The 15,627-nt window shown below is 29.8% G+C and overlaps 2 protein-coding genes across 3 annotated transcripts; one reads left to right on the forward strand and one right to left on the reverse strand.

Annotated features, from left to right (window-relative positions):
• Positions 1-1,915: 1,915 nt before the first annotated feature.
• Positions 1,916-11,183, forward strand: didum (dilute class unconventional myosin). Of its 2 annotated transcripts, XM_035087545.1 has the most exons (8): positions 1,916-2,385; positions 4,778-8,706; positions 8,786-8,984; positions 9,057-9,150; positions 9,426-9,497; positions 9,727-9,888; positions 9,968-10,926; positions 11,007-11,183. In XM_035087545.1, exons 1-8 carry the CDS (start codon positions 2,359-2,361, stop codon positions 11,124-11,126), a joined length of 5,562 nt encoding a protein of 1,853 aa, XP_034943436.1. In that variant the 5' UTR covers positions 1,916-2,358; the 3' UTR covers positions 11,127-11,183. The 2 variants fall into 2 exon arrangements, with proteins under 2 accessions (XP_034943436.1, XP_034943437.1); XM_035087546.1 differs by lacking the exon at positions 9,426-9,497 and having other exon boundaries at positions 1,917-2,385.
• A 1,118-nt stretch (positions 11,184-12,301) lies between these two features.
• CCT5 (chaperonin containing TCP1 subunit 5) lies at positions 12,302-15,473 on the reverse strand. Its single transcript, XM_035087547.1, has 7 exons — positions 15,238-15,473; positions 14,379-14,803; positions 14,101-14,293; positions 13,604-13,873; positions 13,052-13,237; positions 12,569-12,887; positions 12,302-12,494 (listed from the first exon to the last, which is right to left on the reverse strand). The coding sequence occupies exons 1-7, from the start codon at positions 15,343-15,345 to the stop codon at positions 12,367-12,369; spliced, it is 1,629 nt and encodes a 542-aa protein (XP_034943438.1). The 5' UTR covers positions 15,346-15,473; the 3' UTR covers positions 12,302-12,366.
• Positions 15,474-15,627: the final 154 nt, after the last annotated feature.

The raw sequence follows: 15,627 nt of genomic DNA on the forward strand, positions 1-15,627 counted from the left end.
TGCCTATTGTTAGTATCGTTCAATATTACAATTAATGATCATTATTATAATATTTATTGCACGTAAATTGAACTGAAATTGCGATTAGATTTAAAATATGTGTAGCATAATTTGTTGCGAATTATGTATTACATAAAATTGATCCCAAATTTATTGTGGGGCAGTAATTTATATCGCTTTTTTCAACATACTTTTTTCTAAAATGTATTTTACGATAGATTATAATACATAATTATCTTTGTTTCATTTTAGCAACTAAGATATTTACTTTTTTATCAAATAATTTATGCATTAAATTTAAAAATTAGAAATTATTTATTTTTAATGTTATTATTTGATTATAAAACTATTATAAAATACATTTAAAAAGTTTTTGAAAGGGCAATATGTAAGAAAATGAAAGATAAATAATTGAAAATATATAAATATATATATATATATAAATATATGTAATTAATATAATTACAAGGCCCTCGCTGCTACTTGGATCTCGTGAGACTCAGGGCCCGGTGCCTTTTAGCGGCCTGTTAGTACGCAATTCACATGCAATTTAACTCGACATCAAATTTTTGTGTTTTTAATCTTAAATATCATTTATAATAATAATGAATATTATTATCAAATAAAAGAGAACGAACATGGAATTAACAACAACAAAAAAAACAAAAAAAGAAAGAAAAATATTGAGAATAATTAAATGATTATCAATAAGTGTACAACAGGCGATCACAGTTCCTATTTCGCTTCCCCACAAGTAATATAAGAGAATAAGTATACACTTTATTATATTGATAAATAAATGGATTAAGAAATAACAAATAGATTACTATTATTAATAATGGATATTAAATAAAAACATACCTATAAAAATTTTGCATTTTTCTTATTCGCATTAAAATACTTGTCTCATTTTTATCTTTGAGATCTAATGAATAATATTATAGGTTATTTAATTGTGCATTTTATTTTATTTATTATTATATTATACTTACGCTTTATTAAATTAATAAATAACTGTCATTTTTTAACATGTAATGGTTGTTATTAGAAAGTGGATTACAAATGATATTGTATTTGAATTATTGGAAAGAAGAAGAAACCATTCAGTTTATATAAAAACAATTATGGTAAGTAAAGCTTTTCCATGATATAAATATAAAATTGATAAAAACTGTTATACAATTGACAATTTTATTTAAATTGGAGCATTTATTTAAACATTAATTCTGCTGGTGGCTTGTAAACAGACTGATTAGCAAATTACAAAGAAGATGAAAAATTGGCTCGATATCGGCGTCGGTAAAACAGGGATTCACTTTAAGAACTGCAAATATTAACTATGTTTATTACCGATCAATGATAACAAATTCAAACATAATGGCGGGATAAATTTCTCAATTTAAAAGTAATGTGACAAAAATAGTATTTCGAATGAATAATTATTAAAAATAATTTTTTTTTTTTTTTAAATTACAATCAATGAATGAATTATTAACTTAATAAAGTTCCGTAAACTGTCAGATACATTTAATGATACTAGAAATAATCATTTGTATTATAAATAGATTATCTTCAGATTTGATTTAAACGACAAGGTGTCGAAGTGACTACTTAAACCTATTAATTGGAAAAAAATTGTAGCTTACATTCAATGGTTTCTTTTTTTAAACCTTCAAAGTGCTTATCAATTCAATTTTACACGTTTGTTTTCTTGTCTTTTAAACTTGAGCTCAAAATGATGATTCACGTTCTTAAAAAAAAAAAAAAAAATCATTTTCCTCAATTAATTACGTGTTTAACAGATTTAAATGATAAGAAATGAGTAGTTTATCAGAATGATGGCATGTGTATAAATAACATTTATGTAAAACATGATCAATAACGTGGAACATCAACTGGTAAGTCAGTTTCCATTGTTGAATACATCATTTTCAGACTAGTGCTCTACTTTGGAACCTGCTGCAGAGCGGCAGAGAAACAGAATCAACTTCAAAATCAGCCATTTTCAAGGAAAGTCGTAGAAGGGAGCAATAAGAACAGGTAGAGGGGTTGCGCGCACAATCAGTACCAGCAGAATAACTGATAGTCACCAGCTGGTTCCAATACTTCGGTGGCTTTGAAGTGTAATTTACAGTGTTTTTAGTGTTTTATTTTGTTTTAAGACCCGGTAAAAATGCATTTATATTTCAATGTTTTTATCAAAGTAAATAATTTTATTTGATAAAATCAACCTGCATTACCTGGAAGAATCTTGACTTATGAATATGGATATAGTATGTGAGAAAGTGTTTACGTGATTAAGTCGAGAGTCGTATCGTTCCCACACCTGGACCTGAGCATTTTGTCTCACAGGTCACAATGACAACAAGGGAGCTTTACGTCAAGGTAAATACTTGACCTAAATAATGCTTTTATTCATTATTTTTTTACTATTTTATGTTAATCTTCTTTTTAGGTGATAAGAGTGCTAACTAAACCCTATATTTTATTGACATATTGACCAACTCTTATGTTATACAAGTCTTATTTTACACTATTTGACATTTGACGGTCTTATTGAAAGGGGTTGTCCGAGGTCATGTGGAAGTGTACGTTGCCGTTCGATAATTGTGCTCCTATTTCTTCTATTGAGATTCTCTATCTATGGCTTTCTGAACATTCACCAAAAAAACAAAAAACCATGCATTCTATTATATTTTTTACATTTAATATGATCTATTTAAACGGAAACATTTAAGTATGACACCAAAAAAAAATTGTTCTAATTAATCAGTGAACGGCCTACTCATTATGATTACGATAAGACTGATAAAACATTTTTTTTAAATTGAGCTCATTTATCATTGATAGAAAAATATTTCTGTCTCATTGATAGTAAATTAAATTGACTTGCAAAAAGAGAGAAATTGAAAAAAAAAACAATTATAATAAGTTATAAATTATTTTTAAATTTATTAATATTATATTGGTCACATTCTGTTGACAGTACTTGGTATTGTTCCAGTCTATTGTTATTGAATTGAATGTTTTGATGTTCAAATCAAGGCTGCAAAAAATTTCATTTATAATCAAAACATTATCGTTTTGAATTATATTATACCAAGCAAAAAATGTTTCGCGAATGTATATACATCCCAGGAATGCATTGAATTATTTTCTTCCATTTTTTCTGACAAAAAGATATGTTGAGAGAAGTCTAGGTTGTAATCATCATAACAACAAGGTAGATAATGATAGTAATATTTTGATTTCCTTTAGATTCACTTCAAAATTAGACAGTCATTTTTGATATCTTCTAGGTGTGTTTTTGTTCATACAAATGCACTTGTCAATTGAAAGAGACTTTCTCAATCGAAACTATGTATTGAGTGTAAGGAAACACGATAAGATATATTAAATGTATAATCAAGCATGAGTAACATCTCATTGCGTAATAAATTTTATGTATTTCAATAGTACCTCTTTTTGTATTCAGGAAATCGCAAAAGTTCACGGGATTGGAGAATATTATTCCACGTTTTCACAGTGATCAGAGGCTTAAGTGAGCGCAGCGAGACTAAAGTGTGACCAGAGAGCATAAAATTGACTGACATTAATTAATTAACTGACTTAACACCTAGTCAGTAGACCAAATCACAAACAATTATTGTAGGGAGTTTAGCTTTTACTTGTATTTCATGTTCTCATACTTTAAATTCCAATGATTTGAACATGAATGCGGAACTATTTCTACTTTTTCTTCTTTGTTTTCGTGCTGTACCGTTACTGAACCTTCGACTCGTGACTCTTAGGTCTGCCCGTTAGACACAGGTCAGCCACCGAGAGTATAAATTCTACAAAAATGAAAGTTATTTTATAACACTACTCATCGAAATGTTCATCACGAGTCTTCCTTATTTATTATTCATCTTGCATATGAAAAAGGATCCAATGAAATTAACATTATTATTAATAATCATGAAAAATTGCTGTTATTCAGGAATGATTATTATTAGTTATTTGTTTTAACAAGACAAAAGTATACTCAAGTATAATCTTTATGACATGTCACTAAGTTTTTATTTATTCATAAAAAGTGTATTGATTTAATGACTATTTTAACACCACTCTTTATTGACTTTTTTTTTGTCTTATTTATTCGGTAATATTGCTAAAAATAGTTTCAAGTATTATCTTTCTTGTAATGAACAAAAATTCATTCTTTTATATTGAAAAAATAAGTTTCTGTAATGCATTTATTACTGTAATATACTAGGAAGTGGTATTTTAAATTTTTTTTTAAAAATAAAATTATAGTTACAAGTAATTATACTTATAAAATTTTCCTTTCGACTTCAACAACAAATTATTGGTATTAAATAATTTTAAAACTCATTATTTTTATCGTCAAACAATTACAATGTATCATGTGTATCTATTAATACCATAAATTATTTCAAGTCCAAATGATTTTTATTTTATTAAGTAAATATTAGAGCATAAAATTAAATTCTTTACATAATAAATATATCTTTTAATACAATTTTACATAATATTTTTTGGATAAAACTTTTCAATGATATCATTTCCTGAAGAAAAGCTGTATAAATAAAAAATAATTTATTATTATTTGCTGATAATACCGAACGTTTTTAATGTTTTGATTGATTTATTAAAATTATTTGGTAAAAAATGAATTAAAAATATTATCTAGACATTATTAGAATTGTTTAGCCTTTTTAATTAAATTATTTGTTAATAATTGTAGCATTAATTAATTGAATTATTTGTTTTTTAGGGAGCTAAAGTATGGGTACCGCACCCAGAAAAGGTATGGGAAGGAGCAGTGCTTATAGAAGACTATAAAAGTGACCACACACAAGTGAAAGTACGAATTGATGATTCGAAAGAAGAAAGATTGATAGAAATAAAATCAGACAGTGATTTACCGCATCTACGTAATCCAGATATTTTAATTGGTGAAAATAATTTAACGTCTTTATCATTCCTCCATGAACCTGCAGTTTTATATAATCTTCAAATTCGTTTTCAACGCCACTGTATATATACTTATTGTGGGATCGTTTTGGTCGCATTTAACCCGTATGATGAGCTTCCAATCTATGGAAATGACACGATTTGGGCGTATCGAGGTCAAGCAATGGGCGATTTGGAGCCTCATATTTTTGCTGTTGCTGAAGAAGCTTACACTAAACTTGAAAGAGAACTTCATGATCAATCGATTATTGTATCTGGTGAATCAGGTGCTGGAAAAACTGTTTCAGCAAAATATGCAATGCGATATTTTGCAACAGTTGGTGGTTCGTCGACAGAAACGCAAATTGAGAAAAAAGTATTAGCATCATCACCGTTGATGGAAGCCTTTGGTAATGCGAAAACTACACGCAATGATAATTCATCAAGATTTGGTAAATTTATTGAAATTCAATTTAACAAGAATTATCACATTACCGGCGCTAGCATTAGAACTTACTTGTTAGAAAAATCTCGAGTGGTCTTCCAAGCTAATGGCGAACGAAATTATCATATTTTTTATCAACTTTGCGGTGCTGCGAATTCTCGAGAACATTCTCAGCGGCTTAAAGAACTGGAATTATATCAAGGAACAGATTTTCATTATCTAAATCAAGGAAATAGTTTTACTATTGACGGTGTTGATGACTTTTTATTATTCCAAGAAACTATAAATGCCATGTCTAGACTTGGATTTGATACAAAACAGCAAGATGATGTTTTTAAAATTCTTGCAGCTATTTTACATTTAGGAAATGTTAAAATATCTCATGGAGATGGATCTGATAGTGAAGCTTGTTCGATTTCATCAAAGGATAAACACTTGATGATTTTGTGTAAGTTGATAGGTATTGATCCAAGTGCAATGCGAAAGTGGTTGTGTCATAGAAAAATAGTATCAATGAGAGATGTTATCTTGAAACCGATGAATGTTGAACAAGCTATGGGTGCTCGTGATGCATTAGCAAAGCATATTTACGCAGAGTTATTCAATTATATTGTTACCAGAATCAATGACTCACTTAGAAGCAAAATTAAAGCACAATCCTTCATTGGAGTGCTTGATATTTATGGTTTTGAAACTTTTGAAATAAATTCTTTTGAGCAGTTTTGTATTAATTATGCCAATGAAAAACTTCAACAACAATTTAATCAACATGTCTTTAAACTCGAACAAGAAGAATATCTCAAAGAGGAAATTGAATGGACTTTTATTGATTTTTATGACAATCAGCCTTGCATTGATCTTATTGAAACTAAGCTGGGTATTTTAGATCTTTTGGATGAAGAATGCCGCATGCCTCGTGGATCTGATGATTCATGGGCAGAAAAACTTTACACAAAATGCTCTAAATCAAAGCATTTTGAAAAACCTAGGTTTGGAACTAGTGCATTCCTCATTCATCATTTTGCAGACTTAGTGGAATACTCTACAGTTGGATTTCTTGATAAAAATCGTGATACTGTTATTGAAGAACAAGTTGATATGTTAAGATCAAGTGATAATAAATTATTAAAACAGTTATTTAATGATGATCCACCAAAGTTATCAGTTCCCAATCAAACAAAAGTTAAAATTTCGGCGTCAAAGCCATTAACAAGTTCAGCACCTAAAGCTAACAAAAAAACAGTTGGATCCCAGTTTAGAGATTCCTTAAATATGTTGATGGCAACTTTGAATGCCACAACACCTCATTATGTGCGATGTATTAAACCCAATGATTCTAAAGAATCTTTTGATTATGATGCAGTGCGTGCAATGCAACAGTTAAGAGCTTGTGGAGTATTGGAAACAATCAGAATTTCGGCGGCAGGATTTCCGAGTCAAAGAACTTATGGAGACTTTTTCCAACGTTACCGCTGTCTATGTCCCTATAAAAAGATCCTTCGGGATGACTTGAAAGAAACTTGTCGAAGAATTTTGCAGAAATACATCAAAGATGAGGATAAATTTAAATTTGGTAAAACTAAAGTCCTCTTTAGAGCTGGTCAAGTAGCGTACTTGGAGAAGCTGAGAGGAGAAAAGCAAAGAGATGCTTGTATAATGATTCAGAAAACTGTGAGAGGATTTATTCATTTTAGGAGATATCAAATCATAAGAAGGAGTATTATAGGACTTCAAAGACATGGAAGAGGTTTCATAGCTAGACAGAAAGCTCAACAAATCAGAAGACAACGAGCTGCGATTAAAATTCAAGCTAGAATCAGAGGTTGGCTGGCGAGAACAAGATATTTACGAATTCAACGGACTGTTATCGGTCTTCAAACTTATGCCCGAGGATTTTTAGCTCGAAAACGATACGCTGAAATGAAAGATCATGCTGCTGCAATGATTATTCAGAGGTTTATTAGAGGATACTTAGTTAGAAGGGCTGTGAGAAAAAAAATCAAGAATATTATCATTGTTCAATGTTGTGTACGTAAGTATCTGGCTAAAAAGATCTTTAAAAGGCTCAAAGCTGAAGCTAGAAGTGTGGAACATGTTAAGAGTCTCAATAAGGGTCTCGAAAAGAAGATCATCTCGATGCAACATAAGATTAATGAGATAACAAAAGAAAATGTTGCTCTCAAAACAGTCCAAGGTGAGGTTCAAGAGCTTAAAAGTAAATTAGAAGGAATGAAGAGCTTAGAAATTGAGAATAAGAGATTAATTAATCTTATGGCAGAGAAAGATAAACAGATAGAGAAATTCGAAGAAGTTGTTAAACAAGAAAGAGATGAAAAAATGGAATTATTACTTGATAGACAGAAATTGATGAAAGATAAAGAAGAAGAGAATAAAAAATTGATTATAGAAACAGAAAAGTTGAAAAAAGAATTATCTGTAGCTACTGAACGGCTTAGAACTGATCGAAGAGGTGCTGAAGAAAATTTGAAACATCGTTTGGAACAAGAAAAAGATTTACTGCTAATGGAACATGATCAGGATCGTGGAGCTTATCAGAAATTGCTCAAAGATTATCAAGATCTTGAAGAGCATGCTGAAGCATTAGAAAGAAAACTTGCTATGTATGTTCCAGGACATTCAAGATCTCTGAGCAATGCTTCTAGTTCCAGTGGTCCAGTTCCAAGTGTTGAAGGTGCTCCAGATGATCAAAATATTGACTTTGGTTATGGATCTGTTCGGTCAACAATATCTTCATCAACACCGTATTCTAGAGTTGAAACTATTGACTGGAATCAACGTAGATCTGATAGTCCACCTGATGGAGATCAAGGAGTTAAATCACCAACACAAAATGGAAGTCTTCAGCCACCTCCTGTTGATATTGGCCTAGTTCTTAAACTTCAGCAGAAACTTAAAGATGTTGAGAGTGCTAATGGCAGACTTGTAAGAATGGTAGAAGATTTAGAACGTGATAGTCCTGAAGATAATCTTAGAACTCAGGATACTTTTAAGTTAGAGGAACTAGAGATGGAGAATGCACAGCTGAAAAAAGATCTAAATGAATTGAGAAAAAGTGTAGTGGATGGAGATTCTTCTAATGTTCAGAAAAGTCTTTTGGGACAGTTTGAAGCACTTCAAGAAGAACTGGCACGAAGAAGAGAAGAGTGTATACAGCTTCATAGTGTTCTTGCAGATAATACAAGAAGAATGAAAAGCCTTGGATCGAATTATGGACGTGATGTAGATATTATTAATGAAGATGGAGAACTGGTCCTTGCTTTTGAAGCACAGAAAAAAATTAACCGGTAAGTTTATTTCAATAATTATTTTTTTTTTATATATCCTAGTTCTTTATTTAATAAATTTGATATTCATTTATCTCAGGCAATTGGAGGATGAATTACAAGAGAAAGAAAAGGGCTGGAGATCGCAGAGAAATGAATGGCGAAGTGAAATTGATCGTTTACAAGATGTTATACAGAATCAACAAAAATTGTTATCTGTTAATTTAAGTCAGACTCCACAAACACAAAATGAAGCATTTATGCAACATGAAATTGCAAGATTAACATCAGAAAATTTGGTAAATATACAAATGCTGTTTAAATAATGTGAATATAATCAAAATTAATCCCTTTTTTTATTGTAAACTCAGGATTTACAAGAAAAGTACGATAAAGTCGCTGAAGAATGTCAGAAACTGAAGAAACGATGCAAAATTTTGGCAAAACGTCTTCGAGATGCAGGCTGTAAGTACAAATAATATTGCTAATGCAAAAAAAAATATTTATCATAAATAACAGAGTAGAAAACTTCTGGTTTATATAATTTATAATGTTTGCTTATTGATCAGTAAAATAAGTAAACAATGAAAAAGAATTGAACAAAAATTAATTTTCAAATCCAAGTACACTTTTTTTTTAATGAATATTTAAAAAAAACCGTTAATTTTAACAGAGAATTAAAAAAACTTAAATAATAAGTCGAGCTTTTACTCGTATTTATTTTTATTACGCTCTCGAAGGCGAGGATACTGATTCGAAGGATTCAAATGAGGCTCTAAAACCTCATCCATATATGATAACAGGTCCTCCGGGTGAGTCAATGGTCCTATTTGAATAAAAATCGAACTTCAATTCAGAGAACATTGTTTTCAACAATTTTATCATCATATTTACATGTCAGAATGAAATATTCATAAAATTCATTGGACCATGCCACCAAATCATCAAATGTGTTAACAAACTTATTAATCAATTTATCACCAATTAGACTATAAAATTTTTTTTAATTAAAAAACATTAATTAAATATTTAATTTTCTAGTGCCTGATACCGTCGATCCGCCTGCCAATCAATCATTGCTGGCATCTCAATCATCCAATGGAACAATTATGCCTGCCATTCGAAAGAAAGAACGTGATTACGAAGGAATGTTTGAATTTCAAAAAGAAGATGTTCCAGCTATTATTCGTCATCTTGTCATAGGTTGGATAATTGAATGTCTTTTTTAAAATTAAATTAATAAATTTACATTAAATTAATGATAATTAAAATTGTTTTGCAGAATTAAAACCAAAGGTAGCAGTGACTTTGCTACCAGGGCTTCCAGCTTATATCGTTTTCATGTGTATTCGTCATACAGATTTTATTAACGACGACGAAAAAGTGCGCTCTCTTCTAACAGGTTACCTGAATGCCGTCAAACGAGTGATAAAGAAACGGGATGATCTTGACTCTGCAGTTCTTTGGCTTAGTAATACTTTACGTCTTTTACACAACATGAAGCAATATTCAGGAGATAAACCATTCCAGATAGAAAATACACCACGACAAAATGAACAATGTCTTCGTAACTTTGATTTAAGTGAATACAGATCAGTATTGAGTAATGTGGGTGTTTGGATTTTTGTAAACATCATGACCATTTTAAAAGAAAGAATTCAAGCTTTGACAGTACCAGCTTTGTTGGAACATGAAGCTATAACTGGATTGAATTCAAATAAAACTGGAAGACCTAGATCATCATCAATGGGCGAAGAGCCAGAATCAACTCAACAAAAGTTGAATAAACTTCTCGATGAGCTTGGAGCCATCCATAAGACTCTCCAGTTTCATGGCGTTGATTCAGAAATCATTGTACAAGTATTCAAGCAACTATTTTATTTCATGTGTGCTAGTGCTTTGAATAACTTGTTGTTAAGAAACGAGTTGTGTCATTGGACGAAAGGAATGCAAATTCGATATAATTTAAGTCATTTAGAACAATGGGCGAGAGATGAGAAGTTAACAGCCGCTGCTGAAGCTCTGTTACCATTGATTCAAGCTGCACAACTTCTTCAAGCAAGAAAGACTGATGAAGATGTTAAATCTGTATGTGAAATGTGCAATAAATTAACTGCTAATCAAATAGTTAAAATACTGAATCTCTATACGCCTGCTGATGATTTTGAAACTCGAGTTCCCGTGTCGTTCATCAAAAATGTGCAGGCTGAATTAAAACACCGTCAAGAAAACAACGAACAGGTAAACAAAGGTTTTAATAAAATATCATTTTTAAAAAATACTAGTTAATAGAAATTAATATTTGAATTAAAAATTTTCAGCTTTTAATGGACCTAAAGTTCACTTACGCCGTTAGATTTCCATTCAATCCTTCAAATATTCGATTAGAAGATATTGAAATACCACCTGCACTCAATTTACCGATGCTCAAAAAGGTCTAAATAATTATAAAAATGGTATATTACAATGAATTATAAATGAAAAAAATATATAGAGAACGAAAATATTGATGTGCGAATTAAAATTTGATTTATCATGAAACATTGAACATTTTTTAACATTGTTATGTGCTTTTATTTTATTTTATTATTGTTTATATTTTACTATTTAATTATTTATTACATCATAATTTATAGTGCACTTATAGAAATGAATTAAACATTCCTTCTTATTTTTTAAGAAACTTATTCATTCGGTTAATTTAGCTGAATTATTCATTAAGAAAATAGCAATCAATTAAAAAATAATTATAATAATAAAATTAATGAGTGATGAATAAATGTGATCGATCGTTAGAATATGAAGAATAATGATGATAAATAGAGTGATAAAATATAATTATAATTGATAGAAAATTATTTTCAATTAATTGTACTTAATAATCTTACTTGAAAGGGAAAAATTAAAAAAGCACATTTCGTTAAATAAAATAAACTATTTTTAGATATATACCCTTTGAAGTATAGCAAAACCGCCCCTTTGTGTAATATTAGTAAAGCATTCAATCAATTAATGAATTAATTATGTTGGCTTGTAAAAAAGTGGTAAAAATTTTATGGATTGTTATGAACTGTAATAGATTATAAAAATTGACGGGAGTATATAAATATATATATATAGAAATATATTGTTATACAAAAGAAAACAGAAAAGGTGTAAAAATAATATTATCAAATGAAAAATGATGTAAAGTTAGGAACTTAATAAATTAATTTATTTATTGGTCGGAAATAATATGACATTGTTTAAACTAACAAGAAAGACGATGTTGTTAGTGCCATTTAAGTTATTAGTAACACATTTGAATAATTTTTTTTGTATAACAAAAATTGTTTATTGATCTGTGATCGGTTTATGTAGAAATTAATGTTTAATTATGTACGAAGTAATATATTGATAAAATTATAAGTATAATCAATTAAAATAATAAAATGATAGAAAAATAAATGTCAGGACATTCTGGAAAAAACTTGGATGTTTTATTGTTAATTATTTATTAATTATAATGTTAGGCTGTACTCAAAGCTAAGACAGTGACGATGAATAATAATAAAAGTTATAAATGTTATTAACATTAATATTCATGAAAATTTGCAGTGCGAATGAAAGAATTTCATTTTAAATCAAATGTAACGTTTTTTTGTATTTTAAATTAATGTTTCACATTAATTTTAATATAATTTATTGATCACGATCAACTGGTGATCGGACATCATCGATTTTCAAAATCATTTTAACCAGTTGTGTTGCCAGTAAAATTTGTTGAGTTTTACTCTTGAGTGTTTCGATGACATTTTGTGCTTTCATGTCTGAAAAAAAATTCTCCATCAATAATATTCTAAATTTAAAATCATTTTATTTTAACTACATAAAATTAACAAACCTTGATTTCCACAATTCATACAATCGATTCCCAGAGCAGGATTTTTATCTACTAATTGATGAGCTTTTACTTCTGCAAGCGCATCAACTGGAGAAAGACCTGAGTTTTCAGCTAGCGCCATGGGAATAGCTTCTAAGGCATCAGCAAAAGCTCTAAATGCATATTGTTCCAAAGAACCAATGGTATCAGCTTTTTCAGCACAAGCCAAGGCACATGCAATTTCAGCTGCACCACCTCCATAAACAATTCTGTCATCAGTTATAAGGTTACGCACTGCACATAAAGCATCATGGAGTGATCTTTTAGCTTCTTCGATGATCTGAAATTAAGAATTCAATGATGAGATAATAACTACTACGATAAGAATAGATTTCACATACTTGATAAGTATAAAATGAGTAAATAAATGTGTGGCTTGGTATTTTTTTTGGGCATACTTATTCATTTTTATTAAAAAGTATTATGATTATAAATAAAACAAACCATTTTGTTGCCTCCTCTGATGAAGATTGTTACAGCGCGAGAATTTTTGCATTCTTCGATGACAAGCATCTTATCCTTTGTCGTTCCAAACGATAACTCTCTGACAACACCGGCATAACCGAGTTTATCAGGTGTTAATTCTTCGAATCTTGGTACAATTCTTCCTCCAGTTGCAATAGCAATTAACTAGGAATTCAAAAAAGAATTATTTCAATACAAAAATTAACATTAAATTTGAATTTAAAGATTAATAATAATTATAAAAAATTTAAAGCCCTCAGATCTCATAATCATTGATCATAGGAGCACCCTAATGAATTTAATTATCAAAATTATCTAACTGTACAAACCAAAGTATACGCACAACAATTAGATGTGAATCTAACTATTGATTGTATAAAAAAGTTGAATTAAGTCAGTAACTTTGACAATCAATCATCATCCTCCTCTTGGCGCATTTTGTCGTCATTGGGCAATTGTTTTTATGTAAATAATTATGGGAAATTAATTACTTAGAATAGTTTTGTAGAAATAAAAGAAGACATTTGATACCTCTATTTCAGGACCACCAACCCAACGAACTGCTGGCAACTCTTTTTGGAGTAGTAAATGATTAGCTTCATCATCGAAACCCCATTGACAGATTGCCAAAGTAGCTCCTGCACTCTTTACTTTGTCAACCATTTCAATGAATTTCTCTCGTTCATACTCTCGTAATTTTTTGTAATCTTCGACCGATGTAACATCCAACTTATGCTTGGTTTTAGGTTTTGGTGGTTCAAATGGACAAGTGAGTATAGCCAGCTTAACATCATGTAGTTTCTAAAACGAAAAATTAAAGCAAAGATGTATTATGTTCTTCAATCAGTATTACACTAGAATAATATTGTTGGAGTATTCTTATATAGCATCTATTAATGAAACTAATAGATTAAATATGAATAAATACTTCATTACTTTTGCAAGGTGTCTGGTCAGCACAAAATATTAAAATTTAAGCTGAAATTCTCCTTGCTTATGAACGAATGTATGCTATGAATTTTTAATACCTTAGGCATCTGAGGATGACTAAAGTCCTTGTCAACAACAACTCCACGTACTAGAACAGTATCTTCTAACTTTCCTCCAACTTTACCCTCAATTTTAATCAATTCGAAATTGACATCTCGTTTCTCCAAATCTGCCACAGCCATTACAGCATCCACAGCAATTTGTGCCATTTGTCTATGACATTTGTTGATTCTGAAATAATGTAATTAGTCAATTATTAATTTATTAATTAATAATAAAAATTTCCTTCAAATTATTTATCAATGTTGAATATTACATTTTAGAACCTAAAGCTGTCATTGCCGTCTTTATCAAAGGTTCTAGATTTTTTATATCAACCGGAGAATTTACAGATATCTGACTGAGATGTTTAGTAGCATAATTTGCAGCTAATTCAAATCCATCAGCAATCCTGATGGGATGAATTCCTCGATCTAACAAAGCTTCTGCTTGTTCCATTAAGGCACCAGCTAAAACCACCACTCCTGTTGTTCCATCACCGATTTCATCATCCTGAGACTGAGATAGCTGAACCATTAACTTAGCTATTTCATGATCTACGTCCATTTGTTTTAAAATCGTTGCTCCATCGTTGGTGACGGTTACATCTCCATCTGGACTAACCATCAATTTATCCAATCCTTTTGGACCCAAAGATGTTTTCAAAATGTTGGCAATATTACGAGCAGCATAAATATGAGACTAAAAAAAAAATGAAAGAGTTTTGGTATATTGAAATTTAATATTTCAATTTAATTATTATAACAAAATTTATTAACATTATTCACTGAATAAAGAAATAGAATTGAATTTATTTTTTTATTATTATTAATAAATGTTTCTATAATAACAATTTAAATTAATCATCTCAGCTCTCCCATGGAGAATAAAAAATTTCCTTTTATGGATATCAAAAGAAAAGATGGAGTTTTTAAAGTTGAATGTTCTGAATTCTGGCACGTGGTTAATAAATACTAATAAATGATCGTAATAAATACATTACTACCATTTTAGTATTTATCTATAATCAGAATAATTTCTTTTCTTTGGTATTGAATAATTAAACATACATCTTCAAATAATGAAATAAAATACATCTAATAATGACTCATTTTTATAAGAAGAAAATGGTATACCTTAATGGCATCAATGCCGGTTAATCTTCTCTGTTTTTCTTGATCACGAATGATGATGAAAGGCCGACCATATTCATCAAATGTGAGTTGTCCCGGGATCGCGGTCATTGTGATGTCGATTGTATTTCCGAGTAAATAATGTTAAAAAATTAATAAACTATTTTTGCGTAATTATTTCAATGCACGTCTATTCGAGTCAGACAACTTTTACGCCATTTTGTCTTGTGACTTTCATATTTTGTCTAGATTGTTCATCGAATAAAACTGTTCTGTGCACATTCCTGCATTATCATCGACCGATGATAAGGATATTTGTTGTTTAGTTCTGAATTTTCACGTTCTGGCGCTACTTGCCAGATGACTTTACCGTTATCCTTTCACTTTGTTTAC

This window comes from Chelonus insularis, unplaced genomic scaffold (assembly GCF_013357705.1).
Source record: "Chelonus insularis isolate UGA/USDA-ARS -01 unplaced genomic scaffold, ASM1335770v1 contig_408_pilon, whole genome shotgun sequence".
NCBI classification, from domain to species: Eukaryota; Metazoa; Arthropoda; class Insecta; order Hymenoptera; family Braconidae; genus Chelonus; species Chelonus insularis.

Coding starts and splice junctions, on each gene's coding strand:
- CCT5 (XM_035087547.1), bottom strand. CDS start 15,345: ATGACCGCGATCCCGGGACAACTCACATTTGATGAATATGGTCGGCCT. Junction 14,294..14,378: donor ACAGCTTTAGGTTCTAAAAT/GTAATATTCAAC, acceptor ACATTATTTCAG/AATCAACAAATGTCATAGAC. Junction 13,238..13,603: donor TTGGTGGTCCTGAAATAGAG/GTATCAAATGTC, acceptor TTGAATTCCTAG/TTAATTGCTATTGCAACTGG.
- didum (XM_035087545.1), top strand. CDS start 2,359: ATGACAACAAGGGAGCTTTACGTCAAG. Junction 2,386..4,777: donor CAAGGGAGCTTTACGTCAAG/GTAAATACTTGA, acceptor TTTGTTTTTTAG/GGAGCTAAAGTATGGGTACC. Junction 9,151..9,425: donor ACGTCTTCGAGATGCAGGCT/GTAAGTACAAAT, acceptor ACGCTCTCGAAG/GCGAGGATACTGATTCGAAG.